Below are 27,086 nucleotides of genomic sequence, written 5' to 3'. Positions count from 1 at the left end.
TTTTCTTCACGACTATACTTTTCAGGAGGAGCCCTACTGATAAGAATCACTGATATTTGGAAATCTGGTTTGCCCCAGACGTAAGGAGAAAGTGCCTCTTATGATGATTAAAATAAAAGAATAATTAATCATGGTGTACCATCCATCATCATATATCAAGTCTAAGTGAAACCAAAAGATAGTTGCTAAGTCACTTCATATCAAATTAAAGTATAATGGCTAGAACCATAATAGAAAATGGAAATACTTCTTTTGGGCATATTTATTCACTACATTTTGGTATATTTTTTTTCCCATGGAAAGAATTTTTTAATTGTAAAAAATGAAAGTCGAGGAAGTATTTCCATTTTTTTTAGTTTCCATTTTAGAAGCTAGAGATCATTTCTTATCTGTCTCAGTGTTTGTGTTTTTCCAATGAATTATTGATAAATTTGTTAAGAGTATAACTTTTCTTGATATTCTGGTGTTTATCCACATGCTTTTGTTCTCTTGCTTCCAAATAAAAAATATTAAGGTGTTAAGGAAGACCACCAGCTTTTAAAGCATTACTTTGGAATTTAACGTTTTAAATGAACAAGGAAATTAATATTCAGTTTGTACTCAATTTATCCTACATTATTAACATAAAAATGAATTAATTATTAAAGGATATGATTTTTACAGATTATATATACCTGCATGGTACATCAAATATGAATATAAATAGCATATAAATTCCATCAAGTTGTATGTATAGAAAAGGACTCTGTTTTGATTCTGTCATTATCATAATGGAGATATCACCCTACATGTTTTGGGCTGTGTTCTTTGTATCTTGATGTGTGTGTGTTACTGTGGATAGAGCTTTTGTACATAATTAGTAACTTTAACCTACTGATCACAGTGGTTTGTTTTTCTTAATGTACATTTGTGTTTGTTTCCTTTTCTATTTCATAGGAATTTTGGAGGCATCCAATAGAGAAATTGTAATAGAGAAACCTAGAACAAATGAGACCAGTATTACTTCAGAGCAACTGCTACCAGTAACAGAGGTAAGTGAAGAAAAATGAGTGGTGGTGTTTTATTCATATGCAATAACATTCTCATTTTCCTGTGACTCCATTATGAATCAGAATATCTTGATTTTTACCCTTTGCCACCAAACAAAAACAAAATTGAATTTAGTGGGAGCATTGCTCTGTTGCGCAGTGTGCTCCATGGAAGCAGTAGGGAAGTGGCGGTAAAGAGATCTTTGTTCTCATCCCAACTCAGGGACTACACCTTGAGAATTTGGACTGTAGACAGTTGTTGAAAAGTGACAAAGCGGTAATTAAAAAGGGAAGGAACAAGGAGAGAATAGTTTGAACTAGCCTCTTATTTTAGTGTGTTCCACAGATCCCTTTTTTTTCTCAGATCCATCACCACTCTTCCTTCATTCCGTTCTGTATTTTAGAGAAAAACATCCTCTGGGTGTTCTTGCTTTCTGGACCTGGGAAGGTTTGGTTAATGAAAAGCACTGAGGGGAGACTGGAGGGTAGATGCTGGAGAAAATTGGGGGATTCCTCCCACTTGCTCTGTGTTGGGGAACATCTGCAAGAGTAGCTATGGCCCCTTCTCCTCCTCGCTTCTCCCCACATACAGTCCTGTCTCTGGTTTCTGGTCCACAGGGCAGGTTGGCCTCTTTCACTCATTGTGACATTGTGGGATCTTTAGTGGCAGCATGTAGAATCTTCTAGTGGTGACGTGCAAACTTTTAGTTGCATCATGTGGGATCTAGTTCCCTTACCAGGGATTGAACCTGGGCTCCTTGCATTGGGAGCATGGAGTCTTAGCCACTGGACCACCAGGGAAGTCCCTATACATTGTGTTTTAATAAAAAAATCAGAGTAGATATTAAGAAATTAGCATTAGGTAATAGAAGCCCCACCAGGGGCTTCCCTGGTGGCTCAGACGGTAAAGCGTCTGTCTACAATGCTGGAGACCTGGGTTCAATCCCTGGGTTAGGAAGATCCCCTGGAGAAGGAAATGGCAATCCATTCCGGTACTATTGCCTGGAAAATCCCATGGATAGAGGAGCCTGGTAGGCTACAGTCCACAGGGTCACAAAGAGTCAGACACGGCTGAGCGACTTTGCTTTCACTTTGATAGAAGAAAGGGATTCGATGGTGTGCTCCTTGGCACACAGAACAGAAAACCATATTATTTCTTCTTCTTTATTGGATCAACTAGTAAATGTTCTGTATTCTAACTGGAATGTCTATGATTCCAAACATCAGACGGGAAGAGTAGAAGTAAGCCAGTGATATCTTATGTAAAGAAGGAGACTTCTAGGAGGAGATTTGAGTAGTAAATATTTTCAGTTTTCTTTTTAAGAGAAGCTATTAATGTTCCTGCTTTTCCATATTTTGAAAAGATACCTTCAAAGGTATTAAAATCACATATAAATGACCATGGACAAAGGTAATCATTATAGCACACACACCACCCTCAAAGTCACTGTGACCGTGGCAATTAATGGCAGTTTCCCCATAACATATTTCCTTGAGTGCATGAATGAATGATTTTAATGAATAGGCATTCCCTGATGGGGGAACAAAAAAGCAGAGTTTTATTGTTGTTAATTTTTATGAAGGTAGGTTCCTTTTCATATTTCTATCATAAACGTGTCTCAAGAAAATACCTATATGGCATAGGACTACACATGCAAAGTTGCACTTAGGAGAAAAGAAAAAAGAAACTATATGAGCTGAGTAGATTGGTTGATTCATTTTATATAATAAAAAGATGAGAGGTAGGCCCTATGATGCTAAAGGTCCAAATAAACTTTAGAAAGGATATGAGAATTACATCTTAATTATAGGCTTAATGAGAAGGAGAGCCACTTTTTCTGATTAGGGAGTTATGGAATCATAGAATTTTAGCTCTAGAAGATAAATCACCTTTATTTGTTCAGCATATGCAAAATGCATTAGATTAATGCTTAGTGAGAATTTTGTATACAAGAAAATTAAGCTAATGATCATAATCTCAGTAATTTTAGACTGAAAGGAACTATAGAAATCACTCAATTCATCTCTTTTATTTTTCTGACAAAAAAACTTGAGATCCAGAGAAATAAGTAATTCAGTTAGAAATATCAAGCCTAGAGTCTTCTGAAGTTGGGGGTAGATAAATTATTGCTGTTAGCAAGATTGCACTGAAGAAGGAAAAGTTTAGTACTAAGCATAGATTCCACCTACTATCCATAATGTATTTATACTTTAGAGAATATTAGAGGGTTTGAGGAAAATATCCATTTGTAAATATGTTGCCACATGAAAGAAAACCAAAAATAACACTGGCCTCCATGCCAGCCTTTCCCACTGCCCACATACAGAGCAATGCAAATTATTTTAATTCCTTATTTTCTGGAACAAAAGCAGCGATGCTTACCACTTTATGGGTGGAGAAACAAAATAAAACTCTACAGCAATAAAAATCTAGAAACATGCAGCAGTATATTTTCTCCAAGAAATTTATTTCTTATTGCTATTTTTTTAAGCTTGTCTGGATTTCTGACAGTGAAAAAGAAATAAAAGATTGAATATTAAATGCTGTCTTATGTCACAATACTTGTTAACAATAAACTATAAAAAAGACTATAAAAATCTAATTTAGACTTTATTAAATATATTGAATTTAAAGGTTGCTTTACGTGATAAATAGTAAGTAGAACTTTCAGCTCTCATAAAGATGGTTTTATTGAACTATATTTAAGAGATTAAATTTTGAAAAAAAGTTTTTTATTAAATCCACTGATGAATTAAATTGAAATGTCAGTATATTACTGTGTATAAAAAATGCACATGTTTTGTATATTGCTTTATTCACTGGGTAATATTTTAGGTTGTAAGAATGGCTTTTACAGTTTATCAAAGAATACCTATATTCAACATGCTGAATGAAAGTAATGCTTTTATATCTATAACACTAGAAACACTTGTTGTTAAGATTAATATAACTGAATATAAATTTATATTTCAGGCTACTTTATTAGATTTTGGCTGGAGAAGTGCATTTAAAAAAGTATCTCTTCCCATGGCACATAGTATAACAACAGCCATTGAAGATTTTTCTGCAAAAATTCTCCAACAGGAACAGAATGAAAGGTTTTCAACTGTGAGCTATGCTTTGGACCTTGTAAATGTCCTGCCAGTTTGGCAAGATAGCTATGTAGTTCCTGAAGCAGACCAACCAAAGAAAATTGCAAAGGCAAGTGTTAAATGAAATCCTTTCAAATTAGATTGGCATATGATATTTTCTTCATATAAACCATTGCAAAGGGAACCAACAGAAAAATGATGGGATCTCTTGGGAAACCCTTGGCACTTGACCCAGCACCATGTTTTCCTGGTATCCATGGACCACTGTGCTAACAAAAATGGACTCAAACCTGCTGCCAACTTTTCGCTCCATGAATCTGAAGCAACTAAAGAGAGGGCCTCTGTGACTTCCTGGGGACTTGGGAAACAGCCTGTTTGTGTGATACCTTTGAATGATCGCCCCTCCCCCCCCAGGAGAAATTTAGGAGGTTGAAGGAGTTGTTGTCTTTTATTGGTTTGGGCAACCTTTAAATCTTGACTTACATTTTAGTAAATATTCCATTAGCATCAGTGTTACATCTTTGTTTTGAGAGTCACAGAACATACTGAGAAAATAGGAAGTTACGGAAATGGAGAAGTATAGTTATTCAATATTAAGTCTACAGTGGGGTCAGCAACTCATCACTGAAATGTTTTTGAAAGAGAGTTTTCAAAAGTGGCCTTAATCCCGCACTGCCACCTGAAGCTCCAGTACATTCCCCAGAAACACTGTTGGCCTCTTTGGAGAAGAGGCAAGTGAGCCTTTTCATCCATCCATCCATCCATCATACCTCCTTTGCCATTAAGAAGGAGTAAATTCATAATAACTAGTGAAACGCTAAGCGAATCACTCCTAAAAGCTGCTGACTCTATCAATAAGAAAATGCTACATGAGATTGTTTCTGATGCCCGTAGATTGTTTAAGTTAAACTGATACAGCTTCATTTATATGTGGTGATTAATTTAAAAAAACACTTTTATGACAGTTCAGCAAAAAAAGAAAAAAAAAAAAAACAACCCAGGAGTAAGTCAAAAATAATGTAATCATGGATACATATTTTCTGAGTTCAATTAACTACAAATAAAAGTATTGTCATGGAAAGCTATTTCATGAGTTTTTCATAATGTCTCTCTGGCAAACATAAGGTTTGAAGTTTATATGTAGAGAAGTATCATTTTGGTACTTCTTTATTTGACATAAAACATTTAACTTTCTACCACTGAGACATCGATTATTATGAAGTTGTGTCATTATATTTATGTTTGATGCCAAATTCATTATTTTGGAACTTAGTCTCCCTGTACATAAATTACATGGCACTGTCAGAATACAAATAACTCAGTGCTACCTTTATTTCTCCCTAGTTTTGTTCTGACATCATGGAAAAACTTGACATAATGCTTCCACTGGCTCTGGCATGCAGAGATGATTCTTTTCAGGAAATTAGAGCAAACTTTGTGGAGGCCTGTTGTAAAGTGGCAACAGCTGTCCTGGCCAGACTGCAAGAGAGAAGCAAGGAGTTTCCCTCCAGAGCACCGCTGAAAAACCTGCACGCGCTGCTCTCTACGGCCGTGTATGTCTTCCAGCATTTTATGCAATATGATCGCGTGATGAAAGAAAATGCTAAGAAGTGAGTGTCCTTTACACTAAGTTGATGGCCCTGCTTGCAGTATCATTTATCTTTGGATATCACAGAAGTGGAATCTTGACAATGGTATTTGAGAAGGAGAAAATAATAATAAACATGAGGAATTATTTTCATTTGTCTTGACTAAGAAATGTCAAAAAGGTAGAGCATGGGTTGTATTAAACCAGATACACAGGTAGCAAGAAGGATAGGTATTCCTTCTGAAGGCCCACTGGGATGACCTTTGCATTTCCCAGACTCTCTAGTCTGAAGGAACTATTTTCAGCATGCTGTTATGATGTGACCAAGCAAAGCCTTTCCATTCCACAAGACCCGTTATACAGATTACACTGAAAAGGAAAATAAACTTCTCCCTGTCACACAAAACAATATTTGTGGAAAATGCCCTTCTGTTTGGTTCCTAGACCAACTAGACCATAGGAGCTGGCCTAGAGAAGAGATGCATTTCTGACTATTCTTGTGACCAATGTAAACATATCTCAGAATGCCCATTTCATAGACGCTATCTTTCATGTGTGAAAAGGAAGCATTGACAGTCTCAATGCTCATGTATTTGTGGTCCAAAGAGACCAAATGTTTTCTGGCTAGAGAACATAAATGACCAGATGTATAATCACATGGTCTATCTGGCTTCTCTTGTACTCTCTAGAAGACGGCATGGCCTTTTGCAAAGGGAACGTGTAGACTGGACACTCCAGTGTGAGCCCAAGAATCTAGTCTGTATTCCTTATTCAGCCTTTGCAGTCCTTTTCTAGTAATGAGAGGAAGCATAAGAGAGTGTACTAAAAATAGCTAGAGATAAAAGTAAATTTGGCTTGATGTAGGATATAACTATGATATTTCTTTAATTCCCTGAAGTAGTCAGATGTTGTGATTCATACTCAAATTTATAAACAAAACATGCCAGCAATCCCTTTATTTCTGTAGAATATTGTAAAACAGTTTATGAGATAATTGACAGCTACAAAATTACAATTTTTAAAATAAAGACTGTGTTTGTGGGACGTGTGATAGCTTTATAAAAGTTAGTTCTGACAAATGCATGTTGTTCTCTGTAATAACGATAACCTAATGCCTAAATAATGCACTGATCTCTAATAATAGGCTTACAAAGAATACTTTGATTTTTGAATGATGTATTGACAATGCAGTTTGTCTCAAGCTGAAGCGCATATTTGCGGAACAGCAGATGTACGTTTTCAAAGGACTTGTAAAACAAAGACCAGCTTTTTTTTTTTTTTTTTTTTTTTCCTTTTTGGAAAGTGAATGTGGATGCAGACTTCAGCATTGGGAGGAAATGAATGATTGATATCTAATAATCAAAACCATTTGTAGTACTGGAGATTGTTACCTCCTACTGCACAGGCTTTAAATCTCTGTCTCTTTGATCATTTTCTCTGCACAGACCCATATTCCTGGTGCCTATCCAACGATACCAGGAATTCATCAGCAGTCTGCAGTTTCAGGTTACGGACTACTGCGTCAGAGTTTGTGCTACAAGCATTTTACAGGACGCTGAGAGCCACCATTGGGAGGACTACAAAGCTTTTTATGAGGTGTGAAGTTACGTTTACTATCCCTCCTTTTTACACAAATATGTTTTACTGCCTACCTACTTTCTGGCTAATTAGAAACATGAGCTTGGCATTACTAACACACGAAGGCTGTGAGGATAATATTTTTTAAATATTGAATTTATACTTGGAAAAACACAGTTCTTAAAAACCTGAAATAATTAGAACACTCCTTCTGCTTAAAAGTAAAAATAACGTAATTTGAGCTGCAGTGTTTCCGTGCTATATAATAGTTGGAATGTAATGGGATACAAGGAAAATTCAAGGAGAAAACAATGCCACAATATAATACTGCAACCTTGTATTGTTTTCAAAAGGATCAGTAAGAGGTATCCTTGCACTTTTTTCTTGTTATATATTTCCATCTGTGTTTGATAAAGATTTTTTATTAAACAGCTTTATTCTTTTTATACTTGTTTTCCCTTCTTATTGTGTGTTCTTATGAGTGTGCTTTAAGACCCATCTGATCATTTATAGCTTACCTATTTTCATTTAACCCATGTTTTGAAATCCCAAATTTCAGCTGAATCAAAGCCTGATGATTCCTAGTGCCATGAAAACCTGGATCAATTAAAATTATTCATCATTAGGCTTCATTAGTTCCCCTTCCTCTGAATCCCATTGATTACGCATAAACCACAGTATTTGAAATCCCTTGAAGCGGATTTCAGAGCAGGGTGAAACATTTATAATATCTTAATCAAGATAATCAACATTTTCGAAATGTCATCATCAAGCCCACCTTCCGTAGTTTTTCCAACGTATGCCTTCCTCCAAATTGAAGCTTGTAATTTTGTTTCTTGATTGTCCTGCTAACTGTAGAGTATTGAGAAGAACAGAGTGGAGTTTTATTCAGTGAACTCACTGCTGTCACCTTGCTGACACCATGGCTCCATTTATGCCTGGGTTATTATCATAATAAATGTTGTCACAACAGAGACGAGCAGCTTAGAAGCTTTTTAAAAGGGCTTTCCACGTTTCTAAGACCATTTCATCTCTCCTTTAGAGGCCCTTCCCAGATACCTTTTCTCTCTGCGAAAGCTTCTATATAGGGTGTTCCAAACCTGACGCGCTTCAGACAGCAGCGAGCAGAATGAAAACGAGAAAGTGGTACGGTGCAGCTGGTAGCCTGAGATAAGAATAAAAGTATTGGTCTCCCCTCTCCTGGCTGCGTCCCAGCTCCCTTATTTGCCTTGAGGTAAATAGAGAGGTTGAAAATGAATCCATCTCATGTTTCAAACTATTTCAACCTGTCAGCGCACTGATGAGCAATTTTATATGATGTTTCCATTGAAGAACAGGTATCCTCTCACTATCCGTCCAACACAGGGATATTATGTTTCCTTTCATGCAAATTGGGAGCTGGAAGAGTCCTACAGTATAAATAATAAGTAGATGCATTGAGAACCTGTTATTGAAGTTACCAAGTATTTAAAAGAAAAAAAAAAAACCAACAAATTACCACGTAACATTCAGCTCTTAGATCTTATGACAAGGCTTTAGCTTCCAAGACAGAAATAACGAGATAGCTAGCCTGTGATTACATGGTACTGTAGCTTCCATATACTTACATGGTCAGTAGTTACAATTTAATTGCAGAGTTAGCGGTGGTTATTTATGCTCAGAAAAATAAATAAATAAATAAAGTGATACTGCTGTTCTGTTTACCAAAAATAAGAACCTTCTAAAAACAACACAGATTTTAAGCGGTTTTGATAACTGGAGTGCCCGACATGGTTTTATCCTGTTTACTACACCCCTCTCTCTTCCTCTCCCCGTTATTCCAGCTGATTTGTGAAACAGGACTGGTAGGAATGTTTGAAGGGGTGAGGCGATGAGATCTGCCCAACTGGAGGTGGAGGGTGAGATAGAGGTCTCAGGGGATCCTATCACCATGTGCAGAGTGTAGTAAAGAAATAGAGAATTTATAAGATATGGAGCAATATTTGCTCATGTATTGTGATAACAAGTGAGCCCTAGGTATATCATTTCCACTTTCTGAACTGTCAGGTTGAGAGAGCCAAAGAGTTCAGTATCTCTCTGATGAGGTGCTGGTCAGATGGCACAGTGGGTGTTCAAATTACATGTTTAAAATCAAGCTTTTGGCATACTTGACATCTGCTCAATTTTAGCAACTTGTGTTTTCTAATAGTCAGAGAATAAAGAATTGTCTGTTCAAAGATAATATTGAGTGGCTTATATAATAAAGCCCAGCTGCTTGTTTCCTGATATATAATCTAAATAAAAGTTCACATCTGTTTGTATTATAGCGGGTCTACAAAAATAACAGATGTTTACTAGCAGAATACTTTTGAAATGACAACAAATAGGGAAACAGGTCAGAAAAATAAATGAATCACATTTAATTTAATGAAAGCCCTTGCATACATGGAAACTATACACATTTTGAAGAAAATTATGAGACAGATGACCAGTTTGGAATGTTTTTAAGTGAACATGAAATTTATATTTTTAAAAGTCTTAAAAATAAGGATCTTTCACTTTTAGGGGAAGAAATAGGTGTGCCTAAAGTTACTTTTATTTTCTCATTTATTGCTCAAAGGTGGCTATTAAGGAGACTAGTTTTTATATTTTGAAAAATATGAGAAATCATGTTGGCCATGTTATTGTGGGCACCCACTCACCGACATGGAGAAAGTATAAATCATTCAGACCAGCCATGATATCAGCTGGGTTGGTTTTGCTTTACTTAACATATAACACAGAAAGTAATAAAGAAAATAAAATATTAAAATTCCTTTCTTAGCTGAGGAAATTTTGTAAAGTATTCTTTATCACAGAACACACAACAAAGAAAATATAAGAAACTATAATTTGCAACTTCTGCATTAATATTTTTTTAAACAGTTTTGATGTACATCTAGTCAGAAAATCAGAAGTGGTCGAAGTCCCCACCAATTTGAACTTGACTCTTCGACATTTTGATATCCAAGTTTTCCACCCAACAAGAACAGTTCTACTCATAAACTCCATTTGAAGGTCAATAGATAATAACTATAGATTATTATTATTACAGTGACTACAAAAGACTTTAGTAATCAAAGAAATTACCAGAAGAATAATACGTAAGGAATATATACATAAGAAACTATCAAATTTAGGTATAGGAGAACATAAGTTCAGTTCAGTCACTCAGTTTCACTCTTTGCGACCCCATGGACTGCAGCACACCAGGCCTCCCTGTCCATCACCAACTCCTGGAGTTTACTCAAACTCATGTCCATTGAGTCACCCAACCATCTCATTCTCTGTCATCCCCTTCTCCTGCCTTCAGTCTTCCCCAGCATCAAGGTCTTTTCCAGTGAGTCAGTTCTTCACATCAGGTGGCCAAAGTATTGGAGTTTCAGCTTCAACATCAGTCCTTCCAATGATATTCAGGTTTAGGATGGACTGGTTGGATCTCCTTACAGTCCAAGGGACTCTCAAGAGCCTTCTCCAACACCACAATTCAAAAGCGTCAATTCTTCAGTTCTCAGCTTTCTTTATAGTCCAACCCTCATATCCATACATGACTACTAGAAAAATCATAGCTTTGACTAGACAGATCTTTTGTTGGTAAAGTAATGCCTCTGCTTTTTAATATGCTGTCTAGGTGAATCATAACTTTTCTTTCAAGGAGCAAGTGTCTTTTAATTTCATGGCTGTAGTTACCATCTGCAGTGATTTTGGAGCCCCAAGAAATCAAGTCTGTCATTGTTTCCACTGTTTCCCCATCTATTTGCCATGAAGTGGTGGGACCAGATGCCATGATCTTCGTTTTCTGAGAACTAAGGAAAACATTGGAATTGTTTAAAATGATGTTTGTTTGAGAAATATAAGGAGTGTGCAAAATAGAAATTTTAAGTCGAAGAGGATTACTTAAGAAATAAAATAAGTTTTTCTCATTTAACTTTTGATATAGTAACATAATCAGGACAGTTTTGGAAGAACACATTCTTCAAACTTCAAACAATCTGTTTCAGATAATCTTTTAATCTGGTCTGAAGAAAATGAGGAAACTCCTAGCACACCTCCCAGAGAGCCTGTTAACTAATTATTGGTTGTAATTCACTTGAGGTGACCTTCTCATTTCTGCCTGTTTCCCCTTAGCTTTGGCTGCTGTTGGGTCTCACTCTGTGGTCAGGGAAAATTTGACACAGAAAAGAGGTCTGTTGAGAGGTAGATAGGAATGAGAACCTGGCCCTTTGGAAGTATAAAGTACTGTAAAAATACTAAGAAATGATGATACCATCTGCCTGGGCTTTACAAAATTTTGCAAAATCAGACAATTTTAGGATGTGTTTCTAGTATTGTTGTTGAAACTCCACGGATGAAATAGCCTAATATAATCATCTTTGGTGACTCCCACTTTGTTTTCATGCATGTTGATAAATATTCACTCTGCAAGTTTATGTTTGCTCCTGTCATTTCATTGTAATGTGAAATCTAAACCATTTTTAAGATGATCTCAATGATTGTTAATAAGCCCAGAAGAATATACATACTTAATTTAAATGATTACTCTTTAATTTTAGAGGAATCAGCCCATTATCTTAGACTATGCAAGACTTTGTTTAGCAGCTACAAAGATAATTTTAAAGTAAATTTTAAACTCCAGACCACGAGTAGGTAAATCAAGGCTACCCTAGGTTAAATGCTCGTGGTCTGGATTTGCACTAGAATATCTGGTCTAGTAATTGAAGTAAAACATATGTTCGTTTGTCAATAAGAATGTTTTACATCTTGTCAAAAATCTTTCTTGGTCATCAAGTGTGTCAAACTCTCCAGCTATTTCCTTTCAGCCTGAACTAATTAAGTTCATAGGAAGCAAACTGACATTTGGTAAGATGCGATCCTCTTGTTTAATGTGTGGTGGTTTTGCCAGGGGGAAAGATGCTCCTTCTCACTCCAGATGTGGCATTATTTCTTCTGGGCGCTTCGTCACGATCTCTGGACCATCCTGCCCCCTAAATTAGCCCAGGAGATACTAGCAGAAGTGCTGGAGAAGTCTTTGAGTCTCCTGGCCTCCAGATACGCCCAGGCCCATCCCAGTTATAAGAGAACCCTACAGATAAGGTAATTGAAGTTGTGAAAACCATTACTTTTCAAGAAAATGTTTGTCAGGTGTATAAAGCAGAATGTGCTTCTGAATCTCATGATGTAACTCCTTGTATATTTAATATATTTCTAACATCTGAAAGGAAATCATATTCAATTCTCCTGATATACTTAAGTGCAAATGTGGAACTTGAATCAAAATAGCTATGTTCTTTTTTCTCCTTAAAATTGTATGTAAAACCCACTTTTTTTCTAAAAAGTGAGTCAAGTTGTATTACAATCAAGGACATAGATATCCAGAGGTTAATAAATAAGATAAAGAGAGAAAATTAAAGTCCTCAAATGGAGAAGAAAGCTGCGGTGCTGTGATGAAGTAATTTGAGATTCCAGGCAACCAGGGAATTTTACTTTCCAGCTTTTTTTTTTTTTTAATGCCTTTAAATATTGTAGTTCATCTTCATTAAGGAAACTCTTTTGTCTAGTCATTTTTCTCTTAATATATTCTAGTTACTTCTTAACTCTTTTCCTTTTTTTTTTTATTATATATTACTGAAAAATAGTTCAACAAAATGTGAAATCACAGAAAATGAGGAGCAGCAGTGATGAAGTCTTAAAGACTGAATTATAGGCCAATTCTAAAGGAAATCAATCCTAAAGGAAACCAATCCTGAATATTCACTGGAAGGACTGATGCTGAAGCTGAAACTCCAATACTTGAGCCCCCTGATGCGAAGAGCTGACTCATTGGAAAAGACGCCGTTGCTGGGAAAGACTGAAAGCGGGAGGAGAAGGGGATGACAGAGGATGAGATGGTTGGATGGCATCACTGACTCATGGACATGCGTTTGAGCCAGCTCCAGGAGTTGGTGATGGACAGGGAGGCCTGGCATGCTGCAGTCCATGGGGTTGCAAAGAGTCAGACACAACCAACCGACTGAACTGAACTGAACAGGCCAATTCTATGGGTTGTCTAGGCAATGAATATTACAAAAATGTGCATACATGCCAGCAATGGTCTATACAAAGTGAAGCCTTTTGTTTTTATAAACATTCTGACTAATGTAATTGAGACCTGCCTTTTAGGTGTAAAAAATTTTTCTTCAGATATGTTAGGAACAGCCTAAAGACATCAGAAGATTTATTATTTTTTTCAGTAGGAATTCTTTTCTGATCAAGCATGCAGCATGTGAGGGCATTTAGGTCTTGCTACAGTGTTTCATAAATACGGTATTTTTGAACAAGCTGTTTTGAATTACTGACCAAGCATTTAAAAAAAACCAAAACATTGGATTCTGAAGAAGAGATGGAAAATTCCTTTTGAAAGCAAAGGATACTTTCATTCTTTTCCGTATGTAGCTTACATCACTTTTGACTGTGAGGTGGCAAGTCATTATGAGATACTTATGAAATCAGATTTACTATTAGCTCATGAAATAGGTAGTATATTTAATTAATTAACTGTACTATAGAGACTTTTGGCTTCTATTTTCTGGGTACATAAAAATGTCTTGCAAAGCTAGAGTTATCTTTCCTAGTTTTTATAAATTACGTATTTTTATTTGAATGATTAATTCTAAAATATCTATTTTGTAGAAATCAGATTTCACAGGCGTGTGTTTGTTTGTGTCTGGGTGTGTATGTATATGTGTGTATATATATATATATATATATATATATATATATATCTTGGGTTTGTAATTCTTTAATTAGCAATTAGAGTGAGTGGATGCAAACTACAGTTAAACCTTCCTAAGGGTGATTCTGGATGCTCTTAGAATTCTAGCTTCCAACTGTCATATAACAAAAACCATGCTATATATATATTGTTCAGTCACTCAGTCGTGTCCAACTCTTTGCGACCCCATGGACTGCAGCAAGCCAGGCTTCCCTGTCCGCCACCATCTCCCAGAGCTTGCTCAAGCTCATGTTCATTGAGTTGGTGATGCCATCCAACCATCTCATCCTCTGTCGTCCTCTTCTCTTGCCTTCGATCTTTCCCAGCATCAGGGTTTTTTTCCAGTGATTCAGCTCTTCACATCAGGTGGCCAAAATATCAGAGATTAAGCTTCAGTATCAGTCCTTCCAATGAATATTCGAGGTTGATTTCCTTTAGGATTGACTGGTTTGAATATATATATATGCAAGGAAAATATTTATTTGATATTAATATTTTAATTTATATTAATTGATATTAATATAAATTAATATTATTTGCATATACATGTAAGGAGAACAAGTATTAAATTTGTGGCAAATATTTTGACAAATTTATTTAATATTGCAAAGTTCTGAAACTATAAGCTTTTTCATTTGAGCTGCTGGTGCCTTTTTTTTTCACCTCCCACATGCCGGGAGAACATATTGCTCAATCTTGTACCTTTCTTTTGATACCTTGTACTTGGATGAGAAGATTGTTCTGCTGTCAAATTTTTACCTATCATATGTATGTGGATAATAGAGAACTTTCTTTTAACCTGACTTTTCTTTTGCTGAATTTAATTTCAAAGAAACGCTCTTGAGATTCTTGAGGATCTTGATAATGCAAAACAGACTGTTTTTCCTTTTTTAAAAAAAGCACTTCTGCAGCACTTCACTGCTATAGACGTCACCATCTCTAAAGATAACGAATGGTATTGTGCTCAGCTGTGTCCGACTCTTTGCAACCCTTTGGACTGTAGCTTGTCAGACTCCTCCTTCCGTGGGATTTTCCAAACAAGAATACTAGAGTGGGTTGCCATTTCCTACTCCAGGGGATCTTCCTGACCCAGGGATTGAACTCGCATCTCCTGTCTCCTGCATTGAAGGCAGTTTCTTTACCTGCTGAGGCATCAGGGAAGCCCAATGCATGATATTATGGGTCAGCTAACACTTGGAAACTCAAAAGCTATCTTTGATGCTTTGTCTGGTTTTGAACTCTGAATCTCTGATATCTAAGCAAATATTTCTATTCTTACATATGTTTAATATAATAGATATAAATGATAGTGTGCATACCAAGAAGAGAAAACAATTTTAACGTGATTTTCTTCTTTTTCTTTCCAACAGACTTGATGTCACAACAATTTTAATTTGCACTGAGAACATGTTATGGTCAGTTTGCACATCTGTACAGAAGCTTTTGAATCCTCATGCATATGTAGATGATAAAATTTTTAAAATTCATACCCACTGTAATAATCTCTTCACAACATTAGTTATTTTGACTTCACCATTAACAGAATTACACCAGTAAGTATCAAATGTATTTTCTTTTTAGCTACTATGTTATATAAAATAATGTAATTTCATGCTGCTTACTGAATTGTGTGAAGTAGCAAGCAGAAATTTATTGAAGCGCAGTTCTGATATTGTGAATTGAACCATTTTACAAAACTAACTTTAACCAACAGGGGTTTCTTCATTCTCGAAGTTATTTGATTCTAATAATGTGGTATTTCTCTATTGATTGATCCTATTCAGTTGATAAGGCTCTAATACAAGCAGGGATGTTTTGAGCATCATTATTTGAGTTGTTTAAATTCTCAAATTTTATTCATGGATTGATTTGTCTATGAAAAAAATAAATCATATCCTAATGGCTTTATGCGCCTCTTAAAAATATCTTTTAATTTGATATAAATGATTTTCTCTAATAAAAAAGATTTTTTAAATGATTATAAAATGCTCTCTAGTCTGGAAGAGATATAATGTTTCCAGTTACTCTGCCATAGATTTGCATTTTTAGTATTGGACTTTAGTGACTGGGCTAGTAATGGCAAGTGGAAATAGGAGTAAGTAATGATTTTTTAAATGTTGAAATATTTGCTTTGCTAAACAAATAAGATTCAGGGAAATAAAAAAAATTTGAACTGCTTTTCTAGTTAATTTCATTCAAATTTGTAATATGATAAAAGAAGTTAGAGTAAATCTTATAATAAAACATTAATATACTTTTGTTTAAACCCTCCTCCAAAGTAGTCAGTTTATCTTAAAAGATTAAATATTGCATATTCTTAGTTTCTTGGATAGTAAAAATTATACAGACTTGTATTTCTTAAGATAAATTTGACAAAGTATTTGTTTCTGTACCATCCTGGTAAAGGCAATATGTAAATCTTGATTTTCGGTAAATTTTGTGTTAGAAATTCTAAGAGTAATTAACAAATTTTTTCAAAATTTCCCTGTAATTTTCACCCACTCTTGAACTTTCAACAGACCCATTATTTACAGATTGCTTCTTCTGGCAACATTTCCGTTGAGATCTAATTTTAGAAATGGAGAATTCTTTCAGAAAAGGAAAGAAATAATGAGATAAGTTGCCATAAATTTGGGATTATATGCATAATGGTGCATAATCACAAAAAGCTCAAGTTCTGAAGCCCATAATAAATCCTAGTAAACTAAACTGATTTACCATAGATGAAAAAATTACTATGCTCTTAGTTCAATGGGTCATTTCATCTAAGGGGAAGGCCCTGTGAAAATCAGGAACAAAGTTGACAAATTTCATGGATTGGTCATGGTGAGCAATATTGAATTTCACGGTCTGTCACAGATGAATAGAAAAATTTTAACCCCCCAATGCATTTGTAAAGCAAATAAATTATTATCAAAGGTTGCATATTTTAATAATAATAATAATGTAACATACATTCATTATTGTTAACCTGTGGCCTTTTGATACATTTTTAAACAACTCTACAAGTACTCAGATCTTTGTGATTTGTGCATTAGATATTGCACTGTAACCTCATTCAACAAATTTAAATTGCTAATTTAAACCAGAATTGCAGAGCATTTTATACCAAGCACTGCCTCTGTTTTTTTTTTTTTAATACAAAACATAGATAGTGGTTTTGCTTTAAAGCATGAATAAAAGTCTATATATACTTTCATTTTTTATGATTTCTCAGATTATAAAAATTTTCAGATTTTATCCATTCATGTTGGTATAAAATTTTATTTGCTTTCCTAGAGTATGAATCTAATTTTTAAAATATATTTTGCTTTCTATTGACAAAGGAAATCTACAGGGCAACATGTTCCACACCTAACAGGAAAAAAAAAATGTGTGTGTTGTAAGAACTCTATTGATTTATTTAGCTTCTTTTCACAGCCAGGATATGAAGTTGTCATATTGTTAGCATTTCGAGAAAAAAATTGTATATCTATCTCACATTTAAAAATTAGGCTGTATGCTTTGAGGAATTGGTTAAAAGTAGCAATCAGATGTTGATAGCATTGAATTTTTATAAACTATGCCTGACATTTGTCACTCTATGTGATATGCCTTTCTTGAAGGTGACTGCTTTTATTCCAAGTAGTTCTGACAGATAAACTGAATGTATTTTCCTCTCTGAGCTTAGCATAGGACTACTAAATCCCAGGGCAGAAATATGATTTTTAAATCTTTTCAGAAAGAATGAAATGTGTTTGCAAAAATGTGTGTCCTTTTTTAACTCTCCTTTGTAGATTTCTGTTAGAATGTTGTAAAAGAAGTACTTTAGGTTTGTCCTCCAGGGAAAGAGACCTGCTGAAACATAAAATATTCACCGTATATTTTCCAAAATGCTTATCACTTGTGGTTATGCTTATCTTCTTTCATAAAGGCAGTCACGCTGCACTTTCAGACATGTATTCAATGCACATTCACACACATACGCAAATAGTGGTTTCATGTATTACATTTGCTTGCACAGAATGTTACTTTTAGTTTCTATCTAGCAAATTAAAGTTAATTTTTAGAATTTTGGGTAAATACAATTTAGCGTCACTTCATTAAATACTGTTGCCTCCCTAGGCCCTATGATTAAGCACCAGGATTAAACACAGGTGTCTCATCAGGGAGCAAGTTGAAATATTCACCCTCAAGTATTATAGGAAAGTCTGATAAAATTTTTAATGTTAAAATTGAACATTATATATATTTCAAAATGTTTTGATTCATCCTATAAAAATTAGAAGTGGAAACTTTTTGAAAGTTGATTGTCTCCAATGTTACCGCATTTAATAACATGGGAGAATGAATTTCAGTGCAAGTACCAACATGCCAGGCAAAGGCTGGGTCATCAGAAATAGGCCAGAATCTTGATCACTGGGCCAGGGAACGGCAGACCTATCTTTGGGTTCACTTGATGTTATTCACATGACCTTTGAGTCACTAAATTGCAAGGTATTTCAGTGTTCGTTCTGTAGTTTGGTTTCAAACTGGTGCTGGGTGTTTTAAGGTTAGCTTGTTTATTTCTTGAGTTATTTGAAATTACTTCACTGTCCCTAATGAAACAGAACATGTTGGTCTAAAACTTTTTCTTTCATACCTCAAGAATGTCTGGTGCACTGGAGACAGGTGTTCCTCAAAATGGTAAGCAGAGGGGATGCTCATGTACAGTGTTGAGCATCATATGGTCATAAACACAGTAACTTTACTCTTAGGCATATACACAAAAGAAATGCAAACATATGCCCATGCAAAGATTTACACACAGGAGTTCATAGCACCATTTTTCATAGTAGTACAAAGTGGAGGGAACCCAAGTGTCTATCAGCTGGTAAATATATAAACAGTATGTGGCATATCCATACAGTAGCATATCATTCAGCCACTAAAAAGAAATGGAATACTGACAGATGCTACAACAGGGACGAACCTCAAAACCTGCATGCTAAGTGAAAAAAAGCCATACACACAAAGTACATATAGTGTGACTCAACTTATTAGAAACTTCCAGAATAATCAAATCCATAGAGACAGAAAGTCGCGCTTCCCTGGTGGCTCAGGGAAGAATCTGCCTGCAGTGTGGGAAACCTGGGTTTGATCCCTGGGTTGGGAAGATCCTCTGGAGAAGGGAAAGGCTACCCACTCCAGTATTCTGGTCTAGAGAATTCCATGGACTGTATAGTACATGCCGTCACAGAGTCGGACACGACTATCATAGAGACAAAAAGTAGATTAGCAGTTGTCAGGGGCGGGAGAGGAGGGGAGGATGTGTTTCTTTTGAACCTAATGAAAATAGTATAAAATTGCTGCTAAGTCACTTCAGTCGTGTCTGACTCTGTGCGACCTCATAGACAGCAGCCCACCAGGCTTCTCCGTCCCTGGGATTCTCCAGGCAAGAACACTGGAGTGGGTTGCCATTTCCTTCTCCAATGCACGAAAGTAAAAAGTGAAAGTGAAGTCGCTCAGTCGTGTCCGACTCTCAGCGACCCCATGGACTGCAGCCTCCAGGGTCCTCCATCCATGGGATTTTCCAGGCAAGAGTACTGGAGTCGGGTGCCATCGCCTTCTCTGGTATAACATTAGATAGTGGTAAAAGTTGCGTAACTGAGAATATAGTAGAAATTATTTAGTTGTATACTTAAAATGAGCAAATATTGTGGTATGTGAATTATATATCTCAATAAAGTTGTTAAAAATGAATGTGGACTAGACAGAAATAGAAGCAAAAATATGTAAAATGTATTTTTAAAGAAGTATCTGGCAGAATGCGAAAGGATCCAGTAAACAGAGTTAAGTCTCTGAGCCATTTTGTTTAGATTAAATGGCTTCCTTTGTTCTCTTCCATCTAAACATTATTTTTGAGGGAAATGTCTATTAAAAAAAATTAAAATCAAATCGCTTTATGTGTGGTTTTAAAAGAGTGAAACACTGGTAAACAGCAAGTCATTGGTTTTGAGGAAGGCCGGTACCCTGAATCTCCAAGTAGCTGGTTCCTGCCTGGTACTCTAGGATCAAGTCTTGTTCTGTTTCTTCACCATCTGGCCTGTTCTCAATCTACCTCTTCGCTCTGTACCACCCAAGACTGACTTCACAGATGGCCCCTGTAATTCACCCTCCTTTTCACTAAGCAAAGTCTGACAATGTCTTCTGTTTATTCACTCCTTTTTTTAGGAAAAAAACAAAAAACAAAAAACACAGTATTTACTCTGTAGGAAGATCCCCTGGAGAAGGGAATAGCAGCCCACTCCAGTACTCCTGGGGCTTCCTTGGCAGCTCAGATGGTAAAGAATCTGCCTGTAATGCAGGAGACTCAGGTTCAGTCCCTGAGTTGGGAAGATCCCCTGGAGGAGGGAACAGCTACCCATTCCGATATCCTGCCTGGAGTCCATGGACAGAGGAGCCTGATGGGCTACAGTCCATGGGGTCTCAGAGTCAGACACAGCTGAGCAACTAACACTTTCTTTAGACCAAACATTATAGCAGTCATTTTCTAACTTCAGGTCATCATTTTCTAACCTCAAAGACATATTTTCTATCTTGAGAAACACAAGCCAGGGGCAGGAGAAATGTAGGAAGCCTTATTGTACTCCAAGTATCTTACCTTGATTTCTTTCACTTAATGACAAGGGGCTAGTAGCCCTGCTTTATGAAAGAAAAGCAGTGACTTCAAACTATGTTTAAATGGTGAAGTAGATTGAATTTGGTTAACGCTACATGGGCTTCCCTTGTGGCTCAGCTGGTAAAGAATCTGCCTGCAATGCAGTAGCTGCTGCTGCTGCTAAGTCACTTCAGTTGTTTCTGACTCTGTGCGACCCCATAGATGGCAGCCCACAAGGCTCCCCCGTCCCTGGGGTTCTCCAGGCAAGAACACTGGAGTGGGTTGCCATTTCCTTCTCCAGTACATGCAAGTGAAAAGTGAAAGTGAAGTTGCTCAGTCATGTCTGACTCTTAGCTACCCCATGGACTGCAGCCCAACAGGCTCCTCTGTCCATGGGGTTTTCCAGGCAAGAGTACTGGAGTGGGTTGCCATTGCCTTCTGCGGCAATGCAGTAGACCTGGTTTCAATTCCTGGGTTGGAAAGATTCCCCTGGAGAAGGGAAAGGCTACCCACTCCAGTATTCTGGCCTGGAGAATTCCATACTGTGTAGTCCATGGGTTCACAAAGAGTCAGACATGACTAAGTGACTTTCACTCATTCACCCATATATTCATGGTTAGTCAACTATGGTTTCAGGGGCATCAGAAGGACTCATATATCCTCAGTTATCTCAGGTGTTCCAGTGTTATCTCAATAGTTAACTCTCAAGCTAATTAATTCTCCTTCTTCTGAAATGTGGTCTTCTCTTGTTATTTTTATTTATGGAGTACCTCCAATGGTAGCCACTGATGATACCAGACATTTGACCTGAAGCCTGTACCCCTGTGGAACTTGCATCCTTGGACTTCCTCAATTCCATCCTGGAGATTTATTTCAATAGCATCATATCATGAGACTCAGCCACCTGGGAGGGCAGTCAAAAGCAGGGTGGCACAAGAGAAGCATAAAACCCAGCTAACTCTTTTTAGCGTATCAGTTTATCCCACTTTTGATATGCATTGAATTTATTTTTTTCTAGCAGCAACTGGCTACATAAGCCTAATGAGTCAGTGTTGTTAATGAGAAAATGAAAGAAGGCAACATATGTAGAGTAGGAAACCAAAGAGACAGAATCTGGTATAGTGTGCTCAAGAGAGATGGTGTGACCAACCTAGAGCCAGTATGATGTTAACAATAGAGAAGGGGTGTGATGTTGGAGGCAAGGCAAGGAATTTCCCCAAATTCATAGTTTTCCCTCTAAGAGGCCGCTAATTTGGAAAGCTGAGAAAATGTATTCTACTTCAACCTACAGACAATCACCTGCTTTTAAAGGAGTATCCACCTTTGCAATATCAAAGTTTTTTTATGTCTTGTGGAGAATATAATTCTGTTGCTCATACGGTTGTATTTTACTCTCCACTATGAATTATTTAGAGCATCGTCTATTTTAACTGTACACTAAGACATCATTAGAGGTTATCTAATAGCTAGATCATCATTTCATTTTCCCATGGAGGCTTGTGGGCCAATTTTCACCCTGTTATACTCTCTAGAATAATGAAACTAATTTGGGATCTTGCTGTGGAATTAAATGCTCATACAGATCCCACCTCCTCTGAGACCATAAACATCTGCCATAACATTTATTATTGCCAATAACCTTACTATTACCAGTGCAACTGTCAGTGGAGGGAACGAGTTTAGGGACTGGCAGAAATGTTCTGGGAAGTATTGCATTGCCAATGGTTTGTAGTCTAAGAATTTTGGCACCAAATAACCATTTTATTATTATTAGATCCTCCATTATTTTTCCTAATGTTGAGGATACAACTGTACCTAGACGATCATTTAGACTATCAAGTATTCCATGTCAGTTCTGAGGTAGTTGTAGACCTTCTCGAGAAGTATTTGCTACAGTTGTTATCATACTGGTATTACTTCACATTTGCTGAGCCTTTATCCCTGGTGGCTAAGAGGTTAAAGTGTCTGCCTCTAATGCGGGAGACCTGGGTTTCTTCCCTGGGTCGGGAAGATCCCCTGGGGAAGGAAATGGCAACCCACTCCAGTATTCTTGCCTGGAGAATCCCATGGACGGAGGACCCTGGTGGGCTACAGTCCATGGGGTCACAAAGAGTCGGACACGACTGAGCGAATTAACTAACTATTATGTACAAGGCACTTTGCTAAGGGCTTTGTATGCGTCATCTCAGTCATCACACTTGCAAAACGACATTACACATCTAATAAAGACCCCACCCAAGATTGCAGCCCAGGATGTCTGGCTGCGGAACTCCTGTGCATACGCAGGCAGGCGCATTATGATCTTCTATGACCCTCCCCTTGGGTATGGAGCAGGCAGCAAAAAGTGAACGTAAAGTCCTAACAAGAAACAAAGCCAATAAGGGCAGAGCGAGTCATCCAGAGTTCTGCTTTTATCTTCTGCCTCCTCCCTCTTCCCTTCTGCAATCTCCAACCGTATGTTATTAGGGAATGAATATTGTTAATTTTATTAGTTTTATATATTTTTATATTTGTCCCATACACACTGTCTCCTCTGCTTCTTACTTTGGTTTAGGACTTCTCTTCTGCCTGGTTTACTGAAATATCATCTTTATTATCTCCCTTCCTTTAGCCCTAATCTACAATCAACTCTCCTCACTAGTGCACAAGTGATTTTTCTAAAATGTAAAACAACTGATAAGACTCCTATGCTATAATTGTGATTCCTCATCACTAATACATAGTCCAGACTCTTGAGAAAAGCATGTCTTGGTATCCTGACCTAGCCTGTGCCCGTTTCTCTGGTTCACACGGTGGAAGGTATGGGATGGAAATAGGACAGCCTCATGTTGAAGCCTGTTTAAGGAATTTTGTTCTATCTGAAATTTAGTGAGGGAAAAAAATGGCTTTCAAAGAGGAGATGATCTATTAAAAGTCTAAAAAAATGTCAAAGTATCTTTAATGAGAAGGTGTTCTATTTGGCAAGACAAACAGTGGAGAGGCAGGTCAGATTTGAGAATGTGAGAATATAAGAAACAGGAAGGAGGATGTAAAGACAGGGATGGGTTTTCAAAGTGGAATTCCTTTCTATGTATTATTTTTAGAATGTTATTGTCTTTGTACTCTAGATCAAGAGAAACAGCACCACTTCAAACAATTCCATTTTTCAAATACTCCCAGTTGTGACTCTTAACTCTATGTAGGCAGGCAAATATAGTTTTCTGTTATTATAAATATTTTATTATCCAAGCTATCTACTAAAGATTTTGTGTAACAAATCTTTTCTTATTACCTCAAGATTTGTTGTTGAATTTGGGCCAGCCTAGAAAAATGTTACAGTTACTTCTCCAAAGGTAGTTGTAGACCAGTTATTCTGGCCAAATTGTTCTAATTTTGAAATCACTGTCCTATATTTTACAGTTAAATTCTCCTTTATTTGCCTTCTGTAAGCCCTTAGGAGCATACAAAATTAATTATAAATTATCATTAATTGTTTAATATTTATAAATAATTTTAAAGAGTAAAAAGAAGTACCCGTATGCTAATCATTTTTACAGTATTGAAGCAAAAATGACAAAATATTGATATTTATTAGGTTCCAGTTGAGGGAGGGAGAAATGAGTGGTATTCATTTTACCATTTAGATACATTTTTTATAAATTTCATAATGTGAATTTTTTAAAAAATTAAATGATAATGGTATTATCATATCTTCCCAAGTGTAAAGATTGTTTCATAGAGGCCTCTGAATCATCTGTTAAATTATAAATACCAAGTGGGTGCATTTGTTCATTCTAGCACAATACTGTTTTGTATAAAATCAGTAACTTTAAATACTAAGAAAAAAATGGATTCTGATGGCCTTAGTAGTTAATGTTTACTGTATATTCTGAAATAGTGATTTTTATTTCTCTAGGGCTTTTCAGCATGGCCTGGGCGATTCTTCTTCAGATTCCTTGAAGCCAATTTTCAAGCAACCATTACATTGGCTTTCTTGCATATCACATTTCTACCCTTCTTTGATCAGGTGAGGACCTATAAAAACTATACCATCTATGGTTCTTTGATTCCTTTGACATTTAATAGAAACACTTATCCATGGAGGTAAATACATCTTAACAAGAAGAACTTAAAACTTTTGACACTACACAGGTAAGTAAAGAGTATATGTCTTTTTTGAGCCCGAGAATCTAAGATACAGGCCTCACAATCACGCTCCTAACATAGCTTTACTAAAGAGATAGAGAAATGTGAATTTTTTGGAATTTAGTTTTTATTTTAGCTAATTGCCTGGCCATTTTAAAATTCATTCTTGATTTATGACTGGGGATGTGACAGTTCTCCAACTAATTGTCAAAAAAAAAAGGAAAAAAAGCAATAATCTTGGATAATTCATGTAACTCACTCAGAGCCTGAGGTAAGAGTTGAGAGAGGAGTAACTTTTAAAATTATAAATAGGGTCTTTCACTTTTATTATTTAATTAACGGCATTTAAACATAAGAAAAATCATTTAAAGCATGAAACGTACTTCCAGAGTAATCTGATGACATTTTGTGGCATTACGTTTAATGTCAGTTTGAGTCTTTGCTGAATATATCATTAGAAAGTCCCTTTCCTTGGTATCTGTGAATAAATATATCATGTAGAGCTGAAGGAGATATTGTTAATTCTTGCACATTCTTGATTCATCTTGGAAATACACTATTAGTGATTTCACCATGTAAATGGACTGACTGTATTTCTCTCTTGAAGAACAAGAGTCCCACCTGGAAAAAGAGGGCAGGAAAACCTCTTTCACAAGTCTCTACAGACACAGTAAAAGTTAACTGCTTACGTTGTGCGCCTGTCCCCTTGTACGTAATGGGGAATCCGAGATTAATGAGATATTTATCCTCCTATCTTCAAGGACCTCAAAGTATTGTTATTTGACTTACATATAAAACATTTTCAACATCCCTGAGCAATTCCTTATAACTGATCCCATCAATTCCTTATGATGAAAGCCTTTAATACTCTGTCATCTCCATACGCTGCAGCTGGCATAAAAATATACTCTCATGTCTTTGAGAATTAAATAACTGACTTTGATATACGTTACTGCAAACACCTGAAGGAACTGGATCTTTTACAGCGTGACTTAAGCAAACAGCGTGTGTCATTGTGATGAGTTCTCAAACTTCTAAACATACTTGCTCTCATGTTACTACCACATTTGCTTTAATCTAGTTTTATTATCTGCTTTTATCTTAACCTGTAATCACTGGAGTTACTTCTTTAAGCATAGCTCTGTAAGAATTCCACCTCCAGGTTTGTCCTGTTCAGCCATCTAGAACCTGGGGAGTCAGAGGGTAAATGGGTTTATCTTTCAAATGCCTTTTCACGTAGCAAGACTTTTCTTTATTTCTCCCATCCAAGTACTAACCGGGCCCGACCCTGCTTAGCTTCCGAGATCAGACGAGATCGGGCGCGTTCAGGGTGGTATGGCCGTAGACTTTATTTCTGCTTAATTATAGCAATCTATCTTTACTATTACCTTCACAAAAAGATTAGAACATGGTGGTAACTACGCAGCTCACAGTGGAAATGCAACCAGGTACAAGTTCTGGAGGGCAATATAATAAACTGTATCAAAAACCTTAAAAATACTATGGCTCGTTATCCAGCAATTCTGTTTCTAGGAATCAATCATAAGAATTAATCAGAGCTGTTGAGAAAGTTTCATATGCAAGGATATTCATCAGTGTATTATTTGTGAAAGGAAAAAATGGAAACGAATGTCTCACAGTATGCAATTAGACAACTCACTTATGGATCAGCCGTGTGCTAGACGACTGTGGAGTTATTAAAAAGGTTGATTTTGAAAAATATCAAATGGCAAATCATTGCGATTTATAGTTATGGGAAAACTACAGCTTAGTAATGATGTAGTAATCAAAGCCAACCCAGGCTTCAGAGTGATAACTCTCAAACTGACATGCCCAGTCCTTCATGAATGTTATCTCTTTCAAGCCTCACACCCAGCTTGTAAAGTCTGCTTTCATGGAGAGTAACGTGACATGCAGGTAGCAACTTTCTGAAGAGAGCAAATCTAGGAGACAGACTCTGACGCTCAGCTTGTCTGCTCCTAAAGCCCAAGCACCAGACAGCTGTTCCTCCACCGTTCAGAGGGAGAACAGTTCAGGGTGATGTTAACAGGGATTTAAGAAAAACCCAAGATTGTCAGTTACTCATTGTGTAAAGTATCTTTTTATGGTTCTACTTGCAGGAGCTCTGATATACTAACCTATCTAGGGTTTACCTGAAGGAGGAATCTAGTGTAAAATTCCCCAAACTTACAGGTTATGAGAACCCCTGTTTCCCAAGGAATAAACAGTTATTGGAAGATGGGACACAATTGAGATGTGCTGAACATACCGGCTTCCCAGCTGGCG

At 36.5% G+C, this 27,086-nt stretch overlaps 1 protein-coding gene across 8 annotated transcripts in view; it reads left to right on the top strand.

Annotated features, from left to right (window-relative positions):
• Positions 1–27,086, top strand: part of KIAA0825 (KIAA0825 ortholog) — a 400,677-nt gene that overhangs the window by 95,474 nt on the left and 278,117 nt on the right. For all 8 annotated transcript variants that reach the window (XM_012178948.4, XM_060416005.1, XM_060416009.1 and 5 more), the window contains 7 exons: positions 937–1,031; positions 4,003–4,230; positions 5,466–5,731; positions 7,155–7,305; positions 12,209–12,399; positions 15,427–15,609; positions 24,571–24,681. In XM_012178948.4, coding sequence (XP_012034338.3) covers positions 937–1,031; positions 4,003–4,230; positions 5,466–5,731; positions 7,155–7,305; positions 12,209–12,399; positions 15,427–15,609; positions 24,571–24,681 — 1,225 coding nt within the window. The remainder of the gene's footprint in view (positions 1–936; positions 1,032–4,002; positions 4,231–5,465; positions 5,732–7,154; positions 7,306–12,208; positions 12,400–15,426; positions 15,610–24,570; positions 24,682–27,086) is intronic.

The sequence above is a fragment of the Ovis aries genome, chromosome 5, assembly GCF_016772045.2.
Source record: "Ovis aries strain OAR_USU_Benz2616 breed Rambouillet chromosome 5, ARS-UI_Ramb_v3.0, whole genome shotgun sequence".
Taxonomy (NCBI): Eukaryota; Metazoa; Chordata; class Mammalia; order Artiodactyla; family Bovidae; genus Ovis; species Ovis aries.
The sequence above is the reverse complement of the archived record's forward strand: the minus strand, read 5'-3'. Positions and strand labels throughout refer to the sequence as shown.